The sequence below is a fragment of the Lepidochelys kempii genome, chromosome 16, assembly GCF_965140265.1.
Source record: "Lepidochelys kempii isolate rLepKem1 chromosome 16, rLepKem1.hap2, whole genome shotgun sequence".
Classification (NCBI taxonomy): Eukaryota; Metazoa; Chordata; order Testudines; family Cheloniidae; genus Lepidochelys; species Lepidochelys kempii.
The window spans coordinates 9,423,788-9,447,439 of NC_133271.1; the positions used below are offsets into that span (position 1 = coordinate 9,423,788).

The 23,652-nt window shown below is 47.8% G+C and overlaps 1 protein-coding gene across 1 annotated transcript in view; it reads left to right on the forward strand.

Annotated features, from left to right (window-relative positions):
* UAP1L1 (UDP-N-acetylglucosamine pyrophosphorylase 1 like 1) overlaps positions 1–16,770 on the forward strand; it is a 34,456-nt gene extending 17,686 nt beyond the window's left edge. Inside the window, exons 3-9 of the mRNA XM_073314218.1 lie at positions 3,695–3,870; positions 5,164–5,336; positions 6,233–6,426; positions 8,569–8,709; positions 10,753–10,938; positions 12,338–12,404; positions 13,649–16,770. Of these exons, the coding sequence (XP_073170319.1) occupies positions 3,695–3,870; positions 5,164–5,336; positions 6,233–6,426; positions 8,569–8,709; positions 10,753–10,938; positions 12,338–12,404; positions 13,649–13,735 (1,024 nt within the window). The 3' untranslated portion in view covers positions 13,736–16,770. The remainder of the gene's footprint in view (positions 1–3,694; positions 3,871–5,163; positions 5,337–6,232; positions 6,427–8,568; positions 8,710–10,752; positions 10,939–12,337; positions 12,405–13,648) is intronic.
* The last annotated feature ends 6,882 nt before the right edge of the window (positions 16,771–23,652 follow it).

Sequence of the window (23,652 nt, forward strand, 5' to 3'; positions counted from 1 at the left end):
CTGTTAGAATACAGTAACTCCTAGAGCAGGGGTGGGCAAACTATGGCCTGCAGATCGCATGCTGCCTTCCAGACATTTTAATCCGGTCCTCGAGCTCCCTCTGGGGAGCAGGGTCCGGGGCTTGCCCTTCTCCGGTGCTCCTGGAAGCAGTGGCTTTTTCCTCCTCCGGCTCCTACATGTAGGAGCAGCCAGGGGACTCCGCATGCTGCTCCTGCCCCAAGCACCACCCCTGCAGTTCCCATTGGCCAGGAAGCGTGGCCAATGGGAGCTGCAGGGGCAGCTCCTGCGGACGGGCCAGCATGCAGAGCAGCCTGGTTGCACCTCCACGTAGGAGCTGGAGGGGGGACATGCTACTGCTTCTGGGAGCTGCTTGAGGTAAGTGCTGCCAGGAGCCTGCACCCCTGACCCCCTCCCATGCCCCAACCCCCTGCCCCAGCAATGATACCCCTCCTGCCCTCGAACCCCTCGGTGCCAGTCCAGAGAACCCTCCTGCACCCCCAACCCCTCACCCCCAGCCTCACCCCAGAGCCCGCACCCCCAGCTGGAGCCCTCACCCCCTCCCTCACCCCAACCCCCAATTTTGTGAGCGTTGATGGCCTTCCATACAATTTCCATACCCAGATGTGGCCCTCGGGCCAAAAAGTTTAGGGACAGTGCTTCCAATGTCTATAAACAAGACAGACAAAGGATGGGAGGGGGAATGGTGACACAGAGAAGGGAAGTGATTTTCCCAAGCTCACCTAGCAGGTCACTGCAGGGCTGGTGCCGTATCCACTGGACCATGCTGCCTTTTCAACCACAACCTGACTGTCTAGCTTCTTATATATTCCCCTTCACTGTAGTACCGAAGTGTCTATCTCAGACCCTTCATAGCCATACCCCAGGCATACTGAGAGCTGGTAGGACATGAATGCCTCTTGCCTTCCTTTGATGCCTGCTTATGGATGGGCAAATCCTATTGCACAGTTTTCGAGACATAGCACTCATCCTATTACTGTGTTGGTAAATGACACCTCCGCCTGTCCCAGGTTAAGTGCCCGTTGACCTCCGTTTCCACTTAGCTTCTTGCTGTCACTCCAACAAGGAAATCCTGAACAGCAATTCTTAAAATTGCTCTTCCATTTTTAGCTCCTCCTGGGGCTGTCCAGGTGCCAGGAGGAATCCAGCTGTGCCCCTGGGAGCAGAGGGCACATTGTACCATAATTCACCTCAGGCCTGACACATTTAATGCCCCAACTCACTGTTGTCATAATCATTATCTAAAAGGTGTCCTGTAAGGTATCCTACACAAATTTGGGACACGCTGGTCACTAATATTATTGTGTGATGTATGTACGGGTGGTCTATAAAGAATTATTACAGATGTGTGCTGGAAGTATGTTCTTAAAATATGTTTGGCAAACAGTATATAAACCCAGCCTGTCCTTGACAAAGGAATGCCGTTTCACCAGCTTGACTGTCTCTTCAATGTAAATTGATCAAGGCAAAGACAGAAACAATGGAAGTACATTTACATATAAGGTAAACCAAGCCATCAAACTCGCAAATGCGGGTAGATAACCACTTAACAATCACGAGGTGGGATGGAGGCCGCACCCCCACGAAGCCTGCCTGGCTCTTGAAACAGAGACAATGGCTTTTGGGAAATATAAGCAGAAACAGAAAGCCATTTGAGCTTCCATCACCTGAGAGACACGAGGCCAGAGCACTTGAAATCTGAGAAAGGTGGCTCCTTCAGCCAATGAGATTGAGGTCTCTGGGAACTAACTATAGGTGAGAATGCTGCTTAACAAAGCTTGTAACTTGCTGAAGTTAAGTTTTAGTCTGTAGAAAGTGTGTTTGGCTTGTCACCTTTCATATCTCTTTCACTCGTACTTGAAATCACTGGCACCTATGGCCCTTGTTAGTAAACTTTATTCTTGTTTTATCACAAAACCATCTCAGTCCTGTTTTAGTGAAGTGCGGGTCTTCAGCTAACCTGCTCATGTGTGCCCTCTCCTTTCGGAGGTAGCAAACTTCTGTGAGTGTCTGGTGAGAGGGATTGACCGCTGCAGATGGACATATTGGGGGAGCTCGGGAATTGGGGTTCACTGATTGTTACTGCAAAGCCAGTTTGGTCTGGCAGAGTCCTGAAGGGTTTGCTGGCAAGACAGACACACTGGATGTGCTGGACAGGAGACATGGAGCTTAGCAGCAGCAAAGCTCACTCTTGCTGGAGCTGAGTGGCAATACGGCGGCTCCCAGTTTGGGGGGACCCGAGCAAATCGTCGCACAAACGTGAAAAGAGCAGCCCTAAATAGGACATTGCCAAAGATGGGAGCCCTGAAATGCCACCTACTTTAAAGGGGGTTTATTTACAACTGGACTTGTGATCCCATGGCTGCCACTGGCTTATTTCCTTTTCCAAAACCTCGAGGTTTCAAAACAGTCTAAATGTGCAACTCTCAAAAAGATAATTGTGTTGGTGGGAGCGTGTGGGAGAGAAAGAGAGAGAGCATGGACTGTGCAATTCTTGGAACAAGTTGTTGCTAGCAATTTGTCCTTAAAATAAAAGCAGGGTTCTTGTAAATGTCACCTCTCTGCCTGGTCACAGGCAAAGCAGAGGCACAAAAACATCCTTGAGCTGCAATCCAGGTGCTGCTTGTAAGTAGTTGCCTAAACACAGTGTTGTGGTCAGTTGCTCTGGTGTAGAGCTAATGCCCTGTTAGTGGAAGTATCTCTTACACGGCGTGTGTGTGACCGGATTTGTGAGCGCTTGCGGCTCCAGCACCTCTGGAAATCAGGCCCATTATTTTTAGACTGTAAAATCTAAGTTGATCGCATTTGGCGTTTGCCTGGTGCTCTGTCATTACGAAGGAGATCGTTGGAAAATGCAGCAGACCAAACCCGGAAGCCAGTTTATGCTGCGGTCAGGGAGAAGTAAGCCCCATGTACATATGGACATTGGGCTGACCAGTGCTGGGATGGCTCATCTGCTATGCAGGAAAGAGACCCCCTGTAGGCCTATAGTAATGGGAGTTGCAGAGCTGCTTAGGGGGGAACTCATGAAAATGAGCACTCAGCATCCTTGTATTAAGGAAGAAAAGAAAATTAAAGGGAGGGAGAGATAATGGAGCGGGAGGAGAAAGAAGGCGAGAGAGGAATAAAGAAACTGCGGGGGAAACCCACACACAGCTGTGAGGTTGGAAAATATTGCTGTATTTCTCTGGCAGAGAAGAGGCACTGGAAAACTTTGATTCAAGCTACTGAAAATTCATACAGGACCATAAGACCTGGCACAGATCAAAACTCACTTTGAACCCTTCTTCCTCTCTTTCATGATATCTGTTTGATAAGGCAAAGAGATTTTTTTGGTCCCTTACCTTGGTTGCTAACTGACCTCTAACGCACGGGTGTCCAGCTCGTTTTTGGACAGGGGCATGTTTAACTGTAGTCAAAGTATAAATTCAGGCCTATACTATTCCTTGTAGATATCCTCTAGGATTGACCAGAAATGGAACCTCTCTGTAGAATTTGAAGATCAGTAGCAGAGAGATGATTCTTTATGAAATGCTGTAGGTTATTTAAAGTCTCTCTAGATTACATCTTTATTAAGTTTGGTCTATAGGGTTTTTCTGTAAGGGTATATTTTGCTCTCTGTGTGTGTGTATTAACTACATTTCATCCTGACTGTTCAGCTTCTGTTCTCCTGTAGGTACATCATGACAAGCGAGTTCACGCTGGGGCCAACAGAGAAGTTCTTCACAGAACACGATTACTTTAACCTGGATAAGACCAATGTGATCATGTTTGAACAGAGGATGCTGCCAGCTGTAACGTTTGATGGGAAAGCCATCTTGGAACAGAAGGGGAAAGTTGCCATGGCACCAGGTACCCTGCAGTTTGCCTGTGAGAGTCACAGGAGGGGAGTGTGTGTTGAAATTCAGCCCCTCTCTTAGGCACACAGGGGACTCCCTGCTGCCACATATATTAATGCTCCTGGTGAAAGCTCCTGATTAGCTTGGCCCTGGGGGTTCAGATAAATGCATGTGGCAAACGTTCCTGGAATGGCAAAGAGCGTGATGATCTCACCTCGCAGAACCTTTAGCACAGACTGGGAATATTGACCAGACTGGAAGAGCAGGGGCTTCTGCAAGTCAGGGATGAGGCAGAGCTGTGTGTGTGCAGGATGAGAATGGAAGTGGGGGCAGGATTATAGTAACAGAAATGCTGCATGTCAGGCCTGAAGTCCATGAGCAGAGCTACGTATGGGCTGCTGGGCCACCCCCGTCTATGCTGTGCCGGGCTCCAGTCAGTGCTGTCGATGCCGCTGCAAACCCCAGAGAAAAATGCTTTCAGGCTGGGGTGTGATCACATGGCTGGGATTGCCTGCAGAGGAAGTATAGAAACATGTGTGTTTTCTAGCAAAGGAAAATTCCGGCAAAGTCTAACTATCACCTTAAAAATCATTGGTCTCCTGCACCCAGCTTGGGTGTGATGAAAAGAAGGGGAAGTGATGCACTAAGCCTGTATTGCTGCAGGGGTATCTCCTCCAGTGCCGACTGTCGCGCTGGCTTCCCTGGGAGGTTGTTGGGGTGTTGTAAAGGCTGTAGCCACGTGAGGATGATCCACTCTATGTGCGTGTTGAATAAGTGTTCAAGGTGCCTCGTACAAAAAACAACACAGCTAAAGGGAAAATCCGACTGTTCTTTAACATTATGGTAAAAAGACAGCAGGCCGAAACCACACAGAATTTTTTTAAAGCTGTATTTTAAAGCTGAGTCTGAAGCTTTGGAAGACAAGGAGTGTGTCTGTCATTTCCCGCCTCTGTTTAATTCTTCTGTGGCACTTGCCCTCCAAAAATCTCAAAGCACTTTACAAATGACAATGAACAAAGCTCCAAAACCCCTCTTGTAGCATAGGTCCACGTCACTATCCCCATTTTACAGATGGGGAAACTGAGGCACTGTGGTGAACTGACTTGCCCAAGGTCATGCAGTTTGTCTGTGGCAAAGCCAGAAGTAAAATGCATCTGAGCTGACTCCCAGTTCTGTGCTTTAACCACTAGAAAAACCCTCCTTGTTATAGATTGTTCAGGGCATGTGGAGTCTGCATTCAGTCAACGCATGGTTTGAGTGGCTGGACATTAAGGAAATGGGGCCCCCTCTTTCTTTTGCATTCCAGATGGCAACGGAGGCTTATATCGTGCTCTAGTGGACAACAAGATCTTGGATGACATGAAGCGGCGTGATATCCAATATATCCATGTGTACTGTGTGGACAATATCCTCGTCAAAATGGCCGATCCCGTCTTCATCGGCTTCTGTGTGTCTAAAGGGGCAGACTGCGGTGCTAAGGTGAGCTGATGCTGACGTTGGACCGCTCGCCCAGCCTGTTCATGCGTACCGAGGCTCTGGTGCGTGTACCACGGCTCAGGTGACACAGTGAGCCGGTCCATGCAGCTTTCATCTTGATCCTGCCGGGAGAGCTGCACCAGGGGTAAATCTTGCATCCTGTTTGTACCATTGTAGGTGCAAATATAAAGCAAATATAAATCTTTCCACATGGTACCATGGCAATCAGGTTCAGATTATTTTATGGGCTTCATCAAATTGCACAGGAAATTACAAACTGAAATTGTTTTTTTTCTAACTCCATGCTCTTTCTTCAGAGACCTAGAGACCGGGGGCTTGTCTACACTGGGGTGTCTTTTACAAATACATCAGACTAACTGCTCCCTTAGTGGGAAGTTATGGAGCAAAACTAGCATGTTTTTGTGACAATACAGCAGCAGGCCCTTGACGCTTATTGAAAGAGATTTGTGTAGCATCAATTAAAGGTGTTAACATAGATAAGGGTCTTAAAGGAAGTGACTAGAAACATTTTGCATTTCATGTTGGGTCAAATGAAAGGCCCTTGGTAGGAAAAATGTGTTTCAGAATACTTTGTTCTCGCTGAGCATTGCATTTTCTTCCAAATGGTTTGGCCTGTAAACTGGTTGAATTCTGTCTAATAAGCCAGATCCATGGGGGCAAAATGCACCATCAATGCTGCCTGGTGCACATGGCCCTATTCCCTTGGTTGTGCTGCTGTGGCATTTGAAGACCAGCGCTTAGCAGAACCTCACTGCGTGCAAGTTTTCCCACGGGGTTTGCGCCAGACCAGCAACACCAAAGGCTTTAAACCCCCCCCCCCCCACAACAGAATCCCTGCCTCCTGGCTGCTCCCCATATCCACTGTCTTGTGGCTGCAGGTGGTGGAGAAGGCCTATCCCACAGAGCCTGTCGGGGTAGTGTGCCGTGTGGACGGGGTCTATCAGGTGGTGGAATACAGCGAGATCAGCCTAGAGACAGCACAGATGCGGAGGCCTGATGGGCAGCTGGTGTACAGTGCCGGCAATATCTGCAATCACTTCTTCACGCTTGGCTTCCTCGAGACAGTGGCACAGTAAGTTCCACTGCACCTGGCAGGTGGCTTTTCGGACTGAAAATATACATGGCAGAAACTATCCTGCCTGCTGTGGTTTCGAGGCTTCCCCCCGCCCCCTTCTGTGAAAACCAGGTGCATCCTCTGAAGTCCCCAGCACCTTCTTTATGCGGGCTGGTCTACTCACAGGTTGCTCACAGATCACCTTAGTTACAACCGTGCAAACCCCTAATATCGATGTGTTTAGCTCAATCTGGTAATTACCGAATTATGCTAAACGGGGGTAATTGCACCTTAAACCTGTTCAAGTGCACTTACCTTAGGGATTTGCTCAGGCGTGACTGAATCAAGATCAAGTCAGTTACACCGGTGCAGGTTTTCTAATATAGACAAGCCCTGAGTCTGTCTCTGACTCTATTCTCTTTGAGGTTTCCGCCCATTGTTAGGCTGTGGGGCTGCTCTACCCTACTGCTCTTCAGCTTGATTTGCGATCTCATTTGCCATCGCAGCTCTGGCAGGGATGCGCTGCAGAGTCAGCTCATACAGTCCCCAGGGAGGGAAGCCAGAGCTCTGCTGTGCTCAGCAGCAGTGCAGGCTGATTAAAGAGCAGCTCCGAAGGAGTCCGGTCATGTCAGTCATCTTCGACGGGAAGGGTTTTAATCCTGGTGTGGGATTTCAAGAGCAAGTGCTGGGGGAAACGGGTGAGGTCTGTGGGGCTCATACATGGATGAAGAGGCTCTCTTAGTAAGATGGGTGGGGGGAGCAAAGCTTCATCATTAGAGCATGGGAAACTTGGCTTCCAGAGGCATTGCTATAGGGGGTTGGAGTTGTGCTTTGTGATGCCCAGGAGAGAGGTAATTCAGAGAAAGCAGCTGTGAGTCGGCTTTGAACCATTTCCTACCCACTGAGTACGATCCAGCAATGGGAGTTAATCCTAATGATCTTGTGTTTCATTGGCTGAGTGTATTCACCCTGCTTCCAGAGAACTCCACCTCACAACTCTCCAGCAGGACAAGTTCTTCACACCATGTACAGTTCAGTCCAGCTCTTATTTAAACTTGGTGGTTGGTTGGTTTTATTTCCCGCTCCCCTTTTTGTCCCCTCTCTCTCTCTCTCTCTCTCTCCTGGTTATTGTTGTGAATTTGTGCTCTCTGATTCCATGTCAGATCTGGGCATTCCTGTTGCCTGGAGTTCCTGAACCTAAGCAGAATAACTGCCTGATTAGTTTCATACCAGACCCTGAGCAGAAAGCAGCCTTCACTTGATGATGGAATCACTGTGGTTACTTCATCTTCTTAAGAAAGTGAACCCACCTGGGTCGACAGGGATTAGGCATGTTTGGGGCTAGACAGGGAGAGAGAGATCTGCACAGGCCAGCAGTGACCTCTGGCAGATTAAGGAGTTGCACCCACAGATTCCAATGGTTGCGTCATAGAGTTAAGGGACTGGGCAAAATTACTGGGCTCTGGCAAGAGTGAGTGTTGCCCCTAGAGTTGGGGAGCGAGGTGTCCAAGGAACACCTGGGTGCCCCAAAGAGTGATGTTGGAGAGTCACTAAGGTGCACTCCTCCCTTGAAGTCAGAGCTGAACCAATGGCCTAGCACAGTGCTGGGGACACTACGCTGCCAGAGGGCCCCTCTCCTTGGGTGAGATGCAACACTCAGGTTGTTTAGTAGATGGAGCTTTATTTAGTTTCGGTTCAGTCTGGAGTCGGGCAGACCTTTAATGGAGCTCAGCGGTAGGTTTGTCTGAGTAAGGATCTTTGGCTTTGGCCTGGGATCCCAAAAGAGCCAGTGGAATTAAGGGTCCTGGTCAAATTCCAGCTCTGGTGGTTACTTTTTTTTAAAACTCTTCCTGCCGTTTCAACTGGGCACAGGATTCTTCTTCATTTCCTGCCCTGTGCAGTTGCGTGGTGTTGGTGGCACAGAATGACTGCCACGTTTCCCCATAGAGGTGGCTGCATTTCTGTGGTCAGCGAAGTGATCCTTAGGCATAATTTATTGATCCGTTGGTAAAGAGCTTTGGAATGAATGGCACTCAGTAATCCCGAGATACGGCTAATAGTAGTAATAAGCTGTCTGCTTCTGAGACCTGAGATTTCCCCTGCCTGTGCTTTGGATATGAAGTAAATGAACCTGGTTTTCCTCCTTTTTCACCCTGGCAGGAAATTTGAGCCTCAGCTGAAGCAGCATGTAGCCATAAAGAAGGTGCCCTACGTCGACGAGGAGGGAAATCTGGTAAAGCCGTTAAAGCCAAACGGGATAAAGCTGGAGAAGTTTGTGTTTGATGTGTTCCAGTTCTCTAAGTTAGTGGCAGACGTCAATCTTTTCCTTCTCAGTATTCTCTTTGCAGCACGCCTTACGGGTAGCATGGACTTTGAAATTGACATTGGGGAGGCTGGCGAAAAGACTGCTGCCTCCCCTGGGGTCCCGTGATACTGTGATGGCCCCAGGCACGTGACCAGCTTCATTTTTCACATGCCCTGTTGGGTGCGCTGTGGTCTGGAGCGCATAGCCCCAGCACCTGTGAACCTTGCTTTGAAGGTCTGCAAATGAATGACTGCAAGCTCCACTGGTTGTTATCTGGTGGCGTGGGCCTTTGTCTTATACGTGAAACAAGGAAATTCCACGCAAAGCCTACATTTGCTAAATTCTCAACCCTAAGGTTGTAAGCCCACAGAAGTCAGGCCATCCAGAATTGCGCTCCCTATGGCAACTGTGATTCCGTTAGATTTTACATACATATTAAGCCCAGGTGTTCAATTAGCACCATATACAGCCGTAACCCACATTATTTAAGGATTGAATGGCCAAGTTACAATTGCTGGTGGAACAATAAATGTGCCCTGACTTTTAATGCATGTACAAGATCAGTCTTAGTGTAGCATTAATCTGGGGGAAAAGGGAGTTGCACTTGATAGCTCAAGGATCTACCATCATTCTTATCCTAAACTCTGTTTTCCTGGGTCTAGAATTCAGCACTAAAGAGTCACTCCAGGCTAAGATATAAATATAAAGGAACCTCGGCCTGAGCGTGGTGGCTTCTTGTTTTTAGATTTTTAAATCCATTTATAGTAAAGGGATTTAATTTTGGATTGAGCTCTCCAAAGTTTGATCCAGCAGTTTGGGCCTCACAGCTGCTTGCACAGTCCATGGAAATCCTGTGTTTTTTGGGAGCATTATTTTTTAATAAACAAGTATCCCTGAAGGGCTGCTGACACAAACAAGTCAGAGTGCATTGCCTAGCCCTACTGAGCAACTCTACAAAAATAAACCAGTGTACCATGATGGCAAAATGATTCTGCTCCAAAAACAGATCTGAGTTTCAAGCTTTGAAAGGGCTAATTATAAGCAATTATTTTTAACTGTGGCAGAATGCATTGACAGATGCCTTCCACATTTGAAATGCAAAAGTATGCAGGTGTTGCTTTGGGGAGACTCTATTCGCCTTCCCCTGTATTGAAAAACAGCTCTTTGTAGGCTATGTCCACCCAGCCCACGGCAGCGAGCCTCCCAGCCTAGCTCAACAGACTCAGGCTAGCAGGGCGTGGGCTAGACAGCGATTTGATGGAGCTGGACTCTGAACCCTAGGGCAGGGGTGGGTTTTGGTGCCCGCCCTCCAGCCTGAGACGCAACATCAAAGCTCTGTCTACACAGCTGCTCTTAGAGCACTAGCGTGAGCCCTGACCCAGGCTGGGAGGTTCCTTCCACAGCTGTGTAGACACACACTTAATATTCTGCTTGACTGCATTGTGCAGGTGGCTTGTTCATAACCGGGTTGCTGACCCCAGCCCCCTCCTAAGGAAAGAAACCTAATTTACTCTGTTTTAGGAAAACAGGGCTCTGAGATCAGCTGGACCTGTTTCTTCGTAACAGATTTTCATGTGCAGTGTAGCAGGGCTACCCAGCCTAGCTTCCGGCCTTACTGCTGCCTCTCAGTTCACCCCACTTGTTACCCACCCTCTGGGCTCACGCTCCCTTGCTTACCACTCTTCTAGCCGGGGCTTCCCAGCCAGCAGGCTGCTGTACCCTGAAGGTGTCTCTCTCCCCTAGCCTTCTGCCTGGGAGCTCTGTAGAATTGTCAGCTGCCCTCTTCTCAACAAACTTCCTATCCAAACTGCCCTTACTTTCCCCCTTACTCCTGTGTTCCCATCCCAGGACCTTTGTATTCATTCACTCTCCACCTGGGGAGGGGGGCTAAGCCTGGCTTAATTCTGCTAGGGCTACGCTATATCAGTGCTATCTTGGATAAGTCACCACCCTGTGAAAACTGTAAGTGTCTGTACCATCAAGAGAGGACCAATATTAAACTTCTTCTCTCTTTCCTCACCCCTCCTCTTCACTGATAGGAATTTTGTTGCATTTGAAGTTTTGAGGGAAGAGGAGTTCTCCCCATTAAAAAATGCAGACACGGCTGACACAGACACTCCGACCACAGCTCGGCGGTCCCTTCTTTCTCAGCATTACCGCTGGGCTCTGAAGGCTGGAGCCAGATTCCTGGATGAAAATGGCAGCAGGATACCAGAGAAACTCAAGTGAGCCACTGGAGATCAATACTAATAACTGCTCAGAGATCATGTGTAAGGCTAAGATTTAGTCACAGGTATTTTTAGTAAAAGTCATGGACAAGTCACGGGCAATAAACCAAAATTCACTGCCCATGACCTGTCTATGACTTTTACTATAAACACCCCTGACTAAATCTTAACTGCACCAGCCCTGCTGCACTGGGTGGGGGGCCCGCGGCGCCGCTGCACTGGGGGTGTCTGGGTCCCGTCCCACCAGCTGCTGCTCTGGGGGACCCTGGGCAAGCTGCCCAGGGCGGCCAAGCAGTGGCTGGTGCAGCTGCCCCTGGGGCCACTCCAGCAGTGGCTGGTGTGGCTGACTGTGGGGCTGCGGGGTGGCTCCAGCTGTGGCCGGTGTGGCTGGCCCCAGGGCCAGTTGCTCTGACAGCCCTGGGGCCAGCCACACCGGCCGCTGCAGCGGCGGAATTTCACGGAATCCTTGACTTGCGCGACCTCCGTAACAAACACGCAGCCTTAATCGTGGGAGGTGGAATGTGTTCTGGGTGCAGGTCACAGGGCAGCCAGTGTGCAGATCCCCTTAATGGGGTCGAGACACCCATAGGCATAAACCTCTGGCAGAGGCTTCTGCTGACAGAAGATCCATCAAGGGCTGAGGTTGCCGCAGTGTAGAGTGGTCACAACCAGAGTTATGCCAAGGTTGTGTAGGGGCCCGTGCATCCGCAAATGTGAGTGATGCTGTATGGAGCGGGGGCATGGCCAAGGTGGTCAAGGAGACTACTGAGTCAGTATTTCACCTCCGCACACCCACGGAGCACCGGCAGGATTTAAAGCTGACCCCCAGGATAGAAATCCTGACACAGAGAACATTGGCAGAAATACTGCCTTTGTTGCAGTCAATCTTTCTTTCGGCATTAAGGGCTTAACCAGCACCACAGAGATGTGTTACCCCACGTGCACCAGCTGTTCTGAATACTTCTCATTGTATAGCAGTGTTTTTGTTCTGTTGGGTACTAACATCTTGTTGTCAGCTACTATATAACAATCCCCATTTCAGATGCTTCCTTTCTCACACTTAATTCACACAAACTTTACAATGGAGGGGTGGTGGGGCTGTTGTTTCATCATCTTCTAGTCCAGTAAACTCAGAAGCTGTTAATATTAGTTGAAAAGCACATCATCAAAATTTGCGTGCATTTGTTTCTTTTGATTTGAAGTAGCTAGGAAATGTTAACTCCTCCTATTTACCCATAATCCAGGTTTAAACTGTCACGGGACCCAGGCTTAATCTCTGAATGTAAACTGTGTTTTGACCCTTTGGTAGCCTGTTCTGTTCTGTGAGCTCTCTCAAGGATGCTATCATTGTACAGACATATAAAAAGAAAGATTAATCCTGTGTTTTATTCTTTAGTTTATCAGGAACTGAAGATCCTCCTGCTGTGTGTGAGATTTCTCCATTAGTGTCTTATTTTGGAGAGGTGAGTATAATTGTCTCTGCAGATATTTTTAATGGTGTGTGTATATGTGTGTGTGTGTGTATATATATATATATATATATATATCCTGTTGAAAAAGCAGGTTTCTTCACCTTGCGGTTGCTTGGAAATAGGGTAATGGTTAGCCCAAGGGGCCGGAGATTCAGGACCTTCTGCCTTAGATTTCTGGCTGTGCCACTGACTAACTGTATGGCATTGGTTGAATCCCTTAATCTCCATGTGTCTCAATTTTACCCATCTATAAAATGAGATTTGTAATACCTACCTCCCTTGGGGCTGTGAAACTTTAAGATTTATAAATGCTTCGAGAGATCCTCTGACTAAAAGCTTTCTGGATGTGCAAAATATAACGATTAACAAATTCATCGGGCCAGATCCTTAGATGGGGTGGTTCTGCACACCAGTTTACATCAGATAAGGATCTCTCCCTTAGTGAGCAAATGATACTTAGCAACAAACCTGCTTGGTATATGCTCTGCCTCTCTGCGAGACTGGATTTCAGAAGAAATCTGTGGAGTCTTGCTCCTGAAACTGATTGTCTTTGTAGAACAACTTTTTTTTTTTTTGGTTGTGGGGAGAGCTCCTCTTCCCCCCACTACTTACCGGATCGTGTGGGAGAGGCTTTCTTTCCGTGTTTCTAGCCAGGGGCAGGGTGTGGAAGAAAGGGGAAGCAGCCTAGAATAATATAGCAGCATGAAGGAGGCAGGCCATGCAGCACACAGCTTTATCTAGGATAGATAGGACAGGAAATAACAGCCCCACAAGAGCGACTGGGAATTACTTGTCTCAGCTGCTGTGTAGCCATAGCTAAAGACTATGAAGGAGCCTAGGGTTAAACTCTTCCTTCTAACACATGTTAACTACAAACTGCCTTGTGTTCACTAGGATTTTGCCTGGAGTTAGTTACCATGTGTTAACTAGCCTGGGTTAATAACACACCTTTCTTCCTCTTTGAGATCTGTTGCAAGGTGGTTCAGCTATGTCATTCCCACTGACTTTAATGGACACTTGGTGGCTAAGCCCCTTTGCATCTCTGTGGAAACACCGGGTGCAGCTTTGTAGCAGACTGCAGGGGAAGCTGGGCCTGTGCTTCTTTCTTTAGAAAATCTTTAGCCTCCCGAGCTGTGAGTCGCCCTTCCCCAGTACGACATGCACTGAAAATAACAAAGTTAACCAAGTCTGACTTGTTTACAACCTAATTGCATGTTGTTGTCGTATAATTTCAGGGTCTGGATACACACATGAAGAGCAAAGACTTCTATTCGCCCTTTATACTTGATGAAAGCAAAACAGAAATGGTAGAAGATGTTTGAATGAAGAAAAAAAATAAAAATCTGGCCATCAGCTCTATGCTGGGAACAGACACTGCTAAACTGTTGGCTTTGTTATTAATGATAGAGATAATTGATTGGGTAGCAATTATGCTGACAAATATATAGACACATACTCCAATTCTGTTTGCTAACTTTGAAGGCAGCATCTTTACCTCAGCATACTTGTAGGTTCAGGTATGAATGAAGTTATATTTGTGCTCCCAGTTACTAACCAGATTTTATTTTAGAAGAGCCATTGGGACCAAATCCATCTGCTTTGCAGTTTAACGGGTCTAATTCTCCTCTCACTAAGTCTTATTCCCACCGACATTATTGGAAGTTGTGTGTGAATATGAAGAAGCTTATTCTGATACCCAATTCTGTAAAGTGCTGACCACTCAAGTCCCATTCCACCTTGCAGGATTTGGGCTCTTTCTCCTGAATATCTGGTGGTTGTTTTTTTTTACCTAATCCTACAAAGATCCCAATTCTGCAATCGTTGCTGATGAATGGTGCTCACTCAGGGAGCCCAAATGCATAGAATTGGGGCTTGCTTCATTGGGGCTCTTGGTGTGAAGAAGTGTTTCTTAACAGAAGGGTTGCAGAATTGGGAATACAAGGCTTGCATGTCCAGGTGTCACCTCACCAACAAAATATGAAGGAGATATCCAGGTTAGAGGTATTCTACTTGGCAAAGTGTGACATTTATAGGTTGTGACCTAGTCTTTAAAAATCAGTATAAAAATGTTTTTACAAGATCCTTCCACTTCTTCTGTGAACTTTTTTTCATTTTGCTTTATAGCATATCTCTAATGTTTGGACTTTATCTAAGTGCCTTAAAACAATAATTGGAAGAAATCCAGGTGGTAGAGAAAACTGTTAAATCCAAACGGCAAGAACTATTTACTCCCAGTATAAACTATGTAAGCAATAAAACAGCAATAATATGCCTTCACAACCTAGTGGAAGGATACATGTCCAGTACTCCTGCCTCCCTTGAAGTGTTGTATTACTCTTGTTGTGATTTCCTTCTTAAAGTTATCTTTAAATAATGTTTAGTGAGAAGTGCAAGATTGAGAATCTGGGTTATTAATTAACAGAGCATGTGTAGCAAACTGTACCTCAATCCTGACCTCGGAGAAGCACCTGTAAGGATGAGGTGGAAGCGCCATCTCCTTGGAGTCTTTGGCACTGTTGTGCTTTGTGATGTGGAATACGAATCCATTGAAATCTGCACCGCCATTGCCAAAGTCATTTCATAGTTATAAAAATATACTGAGTATATAGACCAAATCTGCATTTGCAGATGCAGTTCTACAGGTATCTTCACAGGCGGAAACGTTGTTACCCAGAGTCCTTCCCCCCCAGCCCCAATAACAGCCATTTTATAAAGCTAAAGAAGGCAATTGGGGACTATATTTCATTTGGATTCTGATATTTCAGCTGCCCCAACCAGGCAATTGCTGAATTTGTTATTTGTTATCTTTTTTATAAACTAAGAGTTAGTGATTTTTTTTAAACTCCTGCCTCTGAACTGTACCCAGAATTTTGGTGAAATATAAAAATAGCCTGTAGCATGATTGTAATTTATGCACTGGGTCCATAATTTCTTAAGAAAGAACTCATACATGCAAATCTGGCAGTCTAAATTTAGATTCTGTCTGCACATATGAGTTGCAAATGGCCATTTGCACATGCAGATCACTAACTGCATCCCTAATTACTTCATTAGCGTGTGTAATTGGTACCTTAAAGATTGATTGTAAATTAAGCACTTGCCTTTGACAGTTTGACAGTCGATAATCTAAATTGCAGGATTTTCCTGAGGTAATTTGATTTCAGTCAGTCAAGTTACTGAATGATGCTGAAGCCAAATCACATAGTATCTCTGTGACTGATGCTTGTTAAATCAGGCACAGGTTTATTTTAAACTACACTGTGCTCGAAGGATACCGTTTTCCTGCAGAGTGCCTCTGCCAAATGAATACATTTTCTTCAGAGCCTGAAGCATAGTTCAGCCCAACACACTTTCATCCCATGCACATGTAGCTGCTGGTACGGGTTTGTATACTGTGTTTTCAAAGAGGAGCTGAATGAGAATGCTGAATGTTCTTTTCCTGGCTCCTTGTGTCTTAAACTGGAACATTAAAACGGATTTGAAGGGAACTTCTTAAATACTAACTATGTGTATCTGTCATGTATTGGGTTAAAATAATTCTAGCATTTATGATGAATGACACTTTTTACAAAACAAAGGGAGATCACTCTTTTATGTCTCCCACAGTTTTCTTGACTACAGCTATATAATGAAGATATCGCTATGACTTCTAGTAGGTTTTCATCTGTATTTCTTGCATGTGGGTCATACTCTGGTATTTTGTCCCTGGATATCATGGATGTTGCCACTGCTGCTGTGGAATACAAGCATAGTATTATTGAGGATCTGTTTTAAAGATACCGGCATCGCGCACTTTCTTCCAAGATTATGACAATAACCCAGAAATGGAGCACAATAGGCAAAGTCTGACATTATGGGGGATGTATTTTTCAGCAGAACGCTTTTTCATAGGTTCAATTTTTCAGACTTATCAGCTCTAATTTAAAGCAGGATAACAGGCTAAGTGGGATGGAGTTAAATTTGGGTCTAAAATAGGTGGTGTGCCTCTTGATAACATACAGTTGAGCTCTAAATTCAGCTTCACAGCTGTTCTTTATATAGAAATTTACACCAAGGTGATAAATGGAATAATACTTCTACTCTAACATCATACATTAGCAATCACTTTTAAAAGGGGTCCTATTTATGGAACAATCTACAGGAAAATCCTAGTGATTCTTCACAAATGGCAGATTGGTGATGTCTCTGCTGGTTTGCTGGGTTCTAGTATTTTAATAATCCAAGGGTGATCGTTGTACATCCTCCCATTCTCTCCTCCACCCATCAGGATGAGTTTTCTAAACAAGCTGAGTTTTTAAACTGTGTGAATTGATGATTTATTGCCAAAGGAAAATAAACACCTGGAAACTATACCAAATGCTTCAGGACTCTGTGAATTCATTGGTCTTTGTTTCTGTAGAGTTTTATAACTACCAAACTAGTTTTTTATATTTTTCTCTTTTTAAGCCTGAAAAACTAGACCGGGGTGGCCAATCTGAGCCTGAGAAGGAGCTAGAATCTACCAGTGCACATTGCCAAAGAGCCACAGTAATAAGTCAGCAGCTCCCACCACCTGCTCCCAGCGTCTCCCACCCACTAGCAGCCCTGCCAATCAGCGCCTTCCCCCTCCCTCCCCATCAGCTGTTTTGTGGCGTGCAGGAGGCTCTGGGGGGAAGGGGTGGAGGAGCGAGAGCATGGCCAGCTCAGGGGAGGGGGAGGGAAGGGGTGAAGTTGGGGCAGGGCCTGGGGCAGAGCCAGGGGTTGAGCAGTGAGCACCATCCGGCACGTTGGAAAGTTGGTGCCTGTAGATCCAGCCCCAGAGTCGGTGCCTAGACAAGGAGCCGCGTGTTAACTTCTGAAGAGCCGCACGTGGCTCCGGAGCCCCAGGCTGGCCACCCCTGCACTGGGACATTGCCAGCAGATCGAGGGACGTGATCGTCCCCCTCTATTCGACATTGGTGAGGCCTCATCTGGAGTACTGTGTCCAGTTTTGGGCCCCACACTACAAGAAGGATGTGGATAAATTGGAGAGAGTCCAGCAGAGGGCAACAAAAATGATTAGGGGTCTGGAACACATGACTTATGAGGAGAGGCTGAGGGAACTGGGATTGTTTAGTCTGCAGAAGAGAAGAATGAGGGGGGATTTGATAGCTGCTTTCAACTACCTGAAAGGGGGTTCCAAAGAGGATGGATCTAGACTGTTCTCAGTGGTAGCAGGTGACAGAACAAGGAGTAATGGTCTCAAGTTGCAGTGGGGGAGGTTTAGGTTGGATATCAGGAAAAAACTTTTTCACTAGGAGGGTGGTGGTGAAGCATTGGAATGCATTACCTAGGGAGGTGGTGGAATCTCCTTCCTTAGAAGTTTTTAAGGTCAGGCTTGACAAAGCCCTGGCTGGGATGATATAGTTGGGGATTGGTCCTGCTTTGAGCAGGGGGTTGGACTAGATGACCTCCTGTAGCGGTGCATGGGATTCTTCCATCCTAAGTGCAGGACTCTGCTCTTGTCCTTGTTGAACCTCATCAGATTTCTTTTGGCCCAATCCTCTAATTTGTCTTGGTCCCTCTGTATCCTATCCCTACCCTCCAGCGTATCTACCACGCCTCCCAGTTTAGTGACATCTACAAACTTGCTGAGGGTGCAATCCATACCATCCTCCAGATCATTTATGAAGATATTGAACAAAACCGGCCCCAGGACCGACCCCTTGATACCGGCTGCCAACTAGACATGGAGCCATTGATCACTACCCGTTGAACCCGACAATCTAGCCAACTTTCTATTCACCTTATAGACCATTCATCCAGCCCATACTTCTTTAACTTGCTGGCAAGAATACTGTGGGAGACCATGTCAAAAGCCTTGCTAAAGTCAAGGAACAACACGTCCACTGCTTTTCCCTCATCCACAGAGCCAGTTATCTCATCATAGAAGGCAATTAGATTAGTCAGGCATGACTTGCCCTTGGTGAATCCATGCTGACTGTTCCTGATCACTTTCCTCTCCTCTAAGTGCTTCAGAATTGATTCCTTGAGGACCTGCTCCATGATTTTTCCAGGGACTGAGGTGAGGCTGACTGGCTTGTAGTTCCCAGGATCATCCTCCTTCCCTTTTTTAAAGATGGGCACTACATTAGCCTTTTTTAGCTTCTGAGATCAGACAAGTATTTTCTGTTAATTTAGTGCCAGTCTGATAGTGATGAGAAATGAAGTCCACTTGTAGAACTGACAGGACATGGGCAGCTGCAAACTCCCTGTTTCCCCATTGTGCTTCAGGCCTGACCTGGAGGGGGACCTACCTCTAGGGTGTAGAAGATAGGATTATTTTCTGAGGTTACAACATGGTCTACTGATTATGGTCAATGGTGATGGTAGGCTTTGTCCTGTTCGATTGGACCACTCAGAATAAAATAGTACTGAAAGCACCAACCCCTTTCACATAATCTGCCAAACAGCTGATAGTCGTTGATGGTTTTTGGTCACTGACCTTCAAAGCAGTGAGCTAGATCTGAAAGGTTCCATGTCTCTTTACCAATCTTTTGTGCCAACTTTTATTTAACTACTATGGTATAGTCTACAGTAATGGCCCAAAACACTATTCCTCACAATACCTATAATTCAGCGTTTTAGCATAGCTGCCAGCTGTTGACTGATAGAAGTTGGGACTGGACAATGGGGTGGATCACGCGATAAATTGCCCAGTTCTGTTCACTTTCTCTGAAGAGGCTGGCATTGGCCACTGTGAGAAGACAGGATACTGGGCTAGCTGGACCATTGGTCTGACCCAACATGGCCATTCTTATGTCCACATTTGGCTGCAATTGTTCTGGTTTTGGCAATTCTCTGATGAGTGTTCTTAAGTCTAGCCAGTGTTCTGAGGACCTGAGCAGCTACCGTCTTCTGTAAGGTTGTTCTCCTTATAGGGGTTGCTGGCTGATTACTCACCCAGGTCATGTGGACAGCTAGAATTTTGCAAAGTTGCTGGGCATAAACCAAACTCTGGTCCTGTGTTGGTCCCAGGCTATTAGAGACAGAAGGTGGATGAGGTAAAAAACGGTTACTCACCGTCTCGTAACTGTTCTTTGAAATGTGTTGCTCATATCAATTCCAATTAGGTAGGTGTGTGCTGTGTGCACAGTCGTCAGAAAGTTTTCCCTTAGTAGCTCCTGTCGGGTTGGCTGTGGAGCCCCCTGGAGTGGCGCCTTCATGGCGCTGAATATATGCCCCTGTCGACCCGGCTCCTCCTCAGTTCCTTCTTGCCAGCTACTTTGACAGAGGGTTAGGAGGGTGGGTATTTGTATGGGCATGAGCAACACATCTCAAAGAACAACAGTTACAAGAAGGTGAGTAAATGTTTTTTCTTCTTTGAGTCATTGCGCATATCGATTCCAATTAGGTGACTCCCAAGCCTTACCTATGCACTGGGGTCAGAGTTATAGAATCGCTGATTGGAGCACCACTCTGCCGAATGCTGCATCATCTCTGGTGTGCTGGATGATGGCATAATGACAGGTGAACAGATACACTGAGTACCAAGTTGCTGCCCTGCAGATTTCTTGTATCGGGACCTGGGCCAGGAATGCCGTCGATGAGGCCTGTGCCTTTGTGGAGTGTGCCGTAAGTGCTGGGGCTGCTCTTAGGACGTGCGGATGCATGACGTGATCCAGGAAGATATTCTTTGAGATGAGACTGGGAGTCCTTTCTTCCAGTCTGCCACTGCTATGAACAACTGCTTCAACTTCCTGAATGGTTTAGTGAGCTCGATGTAGAATGCTAGCACTCGCCCTACATCGAGAGAGTGCAGCAACTGCTCGTGGCTACCGGCATGAGGCTTAGGATAAAAAACAGGCAGGAATATGTCTTGGCTAGTATGGAAATGTGACACAACCTTAGAAAGAAAGGCTGGGTGAGGTCTGAGTTGCACCTGAAGTCTGAGGTAAAGGTCTTTAACTTGGACACACTCCTTGCTGATTTAATGGCGACCAGGAAGACTACCTTCCACGACAGGTAGAGAAGGGAGCAAGTTGCCAGTGGTTCAAAGGGGGGCCCCATTAGTCTGGAGAGGACCAAGTTAAGGTCCCATGCAGGAACAGGCTGTCTAATCTGGGGATGTAGCCATTCCAGACCCTTGAGGAACCGGCCAACCATGGGGTTGGCGAAGACGGAACATCCAGACACTCCCAGTTGGAAGGCCGAGATAGCAGCGAGGGGTACTTTTATGGATGACGCTGCCAGGCTTTGCTGTTTCAGGTGCAGAAGGTACTCTAGGATGAGAGATATAGGTGCCTGAAGTGGGGGTATATGACACTGGTCACACCAGCAGGTAAACCTTTTCCGCTTTGCCAGATATGTGGCCCTAGTGGAGACCTTTCTGCTGCCAAGTAAGATCTCCCTTACCTGTTCCAAGCATAGAAGCTCCATGGGGTTCAGCCATGAAGCTTCTAGGCTGTGAGGTGGAGGGACTGGAGGTCGGGATGATGAAGACGACCATGGTCCTGAGTGATCAGGTTGGGGAGGAGTGGCAACAGGATCGGGGCGTCCATCAACAGCCCCAGGAGCGTGGTGTACCAGTGTTGTCATGGCCACGCTGGTGCCACCAGAATTATCTCTGCTCCATCCCTGCGGACCTTGAGTAGAACTTTGTGCATGAGAGGGATCAGGGGAAAGGCATAGAGCAGGCGGCCTCCTCTGGGTAGCAGGAGTACGTCCATGACTGAGCCTGGGCTGTGCTTCTGGAAGGAGTAGAACATTGGGCACTGTGGCGAACAGATCGACTTGGGGAAACCCCCACCTTTGGAAGATGGAGTGTATGACATCTGGCCAGATGGACCACTCGTGATTGTGGAAGGATCTGCTGAGGTGGTCCACCAGCGCGTTCTGAGCTCCTGGTAGATAGGATGCTTCCAGGTGAATGGAGTGGGCTATGCAGAACTCCCATAGCTGGAGGGCTTCCCGACATAGGGGAGAGGAGAGGGCTCCACCCTGCTTGTTGATGTAAAACATGGCAGTAGCATTGTCTGTCATAACTGCCATGCACTGGCCTTCTAGTCAGGCCTGGAAGATTTGGCATGCTAGTTGCACCGCCCTCAGCTCCTTGATATTGATTTGAAGTGAGAGATCGTCCTGCGACCATAGACCCTGCTTTTGGAGGTCTCCCAAATGCGCACCCCATACCAGGGCTGATGCGTCCGTTACCAGGGACAAGGAGGGCTGGGGGCTGTTGAAGGGAACTCCTTCGCATGCTGTCCGAGGGTCGAGCCACCATTGGAGGGACTCGAGCACTTGCTCCAGCACAGTGACCACTGAGTTTAGGCTGTCGTGCCCTGGGCGATAGGCCAAAGCGAGACACACCTGGAGTGGCCTGAGCCTCAGCCTGGCGTGCTGGATCACATAAGTGCAGGCTGCCATGTGGCCAAGGAGATTCAGGCATCCCCTTGCTGTAGTGGTGGGGTACTGCCTAAGGCACTGAATGATGTCTGTCATGGCTTGGAATCGGGACTCCGGCAAAAGTGCTCTTGCCTGAACTGAGTCCGACACCGCCCCGATGAACGCTATTATTTGGGTCAGTGAGAAGGTTGACTTGTTCTCGTTGAGGAGGAGACCCAGTCTCTCAAAAGTGGATCTGACTAAATGGACTTGAGATTCCACCTGCTCCCTGGTGCGCCCCCTGAGCAGCCAGTTGTCGAGGCAGGGGTATACCCAGTGATGAGCTGCCAAAATCTGAAGATCCGGTTCCTTCAGTTGCTCCGGGTCTTTGGCGGCACATCCTTCACTTGCTCCTGGTCTTCGGCGGCACTGAAGTGCCTGCCGCTGAAGAGCCACTAAAGACCCAGAGCGAGTAAAGGGCCTGCTGTCAAAGTGCTGCCGAAGACCCGGAGTGCCGCCAGGTGAGTGAAAATTAAAAAGGGATTCTCAGCCAGGGGAGCCTCCTCAGGTGGGCCGGACAGGATGGTTCTGCGGGCCGGATGTGGCCTGCGTCCCGGAGTTTGCCCACCCCTTTAACAACCAGTTCTAAACCAGCTTCAAAATTTAACAACCGGTTCGCGTAAACCGGTGCAAACCGGCTCCACCTCATCACTGGGTATACCTGCACCTGCCTCCTTCAGAGGAAGGCTGCTATGATTGACATGCACTTGGTGAACACTCAGGGGGCTGTTGACAGGCCAAAGACAGTGAACTGATAATGTTTGTGGTTGATGACAAACAGTAGGAATCTTCTGTGTGCAGGCTGAATAGCTTTGTGAAAGTACTCATCTTTCATGTCAAGGGCAGCGTACCAGACACCTGGATCCAGAGAAAGGATAATTGTACTGAGGGAGACCATGAGGAACTTCAACTTCACTAGGAACTTGTTGAGTCCTCGCAGGTCTAAAATAGGTCTGAGACCCCTCTTGGTTTTGGGGACTAGGAAGTATCAGGAATAGAATCCCTTTCCTCTGAGCTCCTGAGGAAACTCCTCCACCACTCCTATGGCGAGGAGCATCTGCGCCTCCTGGATAAGGAGTTGCTCATGAGAGAGGTCCCTGAAGAGGGATGGGGGGTGTAGGAGCAGAATTGGGGAGAATATCCCACTTCTACCATGCGAAGAACCCAGCAGTCCGAAGTTATTTGGGACCAAGCACTGTAGAAGTGGGATAGATGGTTCAAAAAACATGAGGAAGGATCCGGTGCTGAGACAGGTGCTCTGTACTCAGGTGGACCTTCAAAAGGCTTGCTTTGAGCCTGACGAAGGTTTGATTGGGCCCTGTCCCTGCCCAGGAGGAGGAGGATGGGAGGGTTTGTGTCTGCCATTCCTGCCCCTACATCTATAAAAATCCTGTTGTTGTGGTTGGGACTTGAAATGTTTTCGTTAGGTTGCCGGCGTGTGCATACCCAACGGCTTCATAGTCGCCCAGGAGTCCTTTAAGCTGTGCAGCCTGGAGTCTGTTTGCTCCGAGAATAACCCTACGTCTTCGAATGGTAGGTCCTGTGGGGTTTGCTGCACCTTAGGGGGCAGCCCGGCCGCTTGTAGCCATGAGCTCCTCCTCATGGCTATCCCGGAGGAAAGGGTGCAGGCAGCAGAGTCCACAGAGTCTAGCGAGGCCTGCAAGGAGATCCACACCACTGCCTTCCCTTTGTCAATAATTGCTGAGAACTCAGCTCTGGAGTCTGTTGGGATCAGCTCCTTAAACTTCCCCATGAAGGTCCACGAGTTGAAGTTATATCTGCTGAGGATAGTTTGCTAGTTCGCTATCCTCAGCTGCAGGCCCCCCAGAGAGTAGAC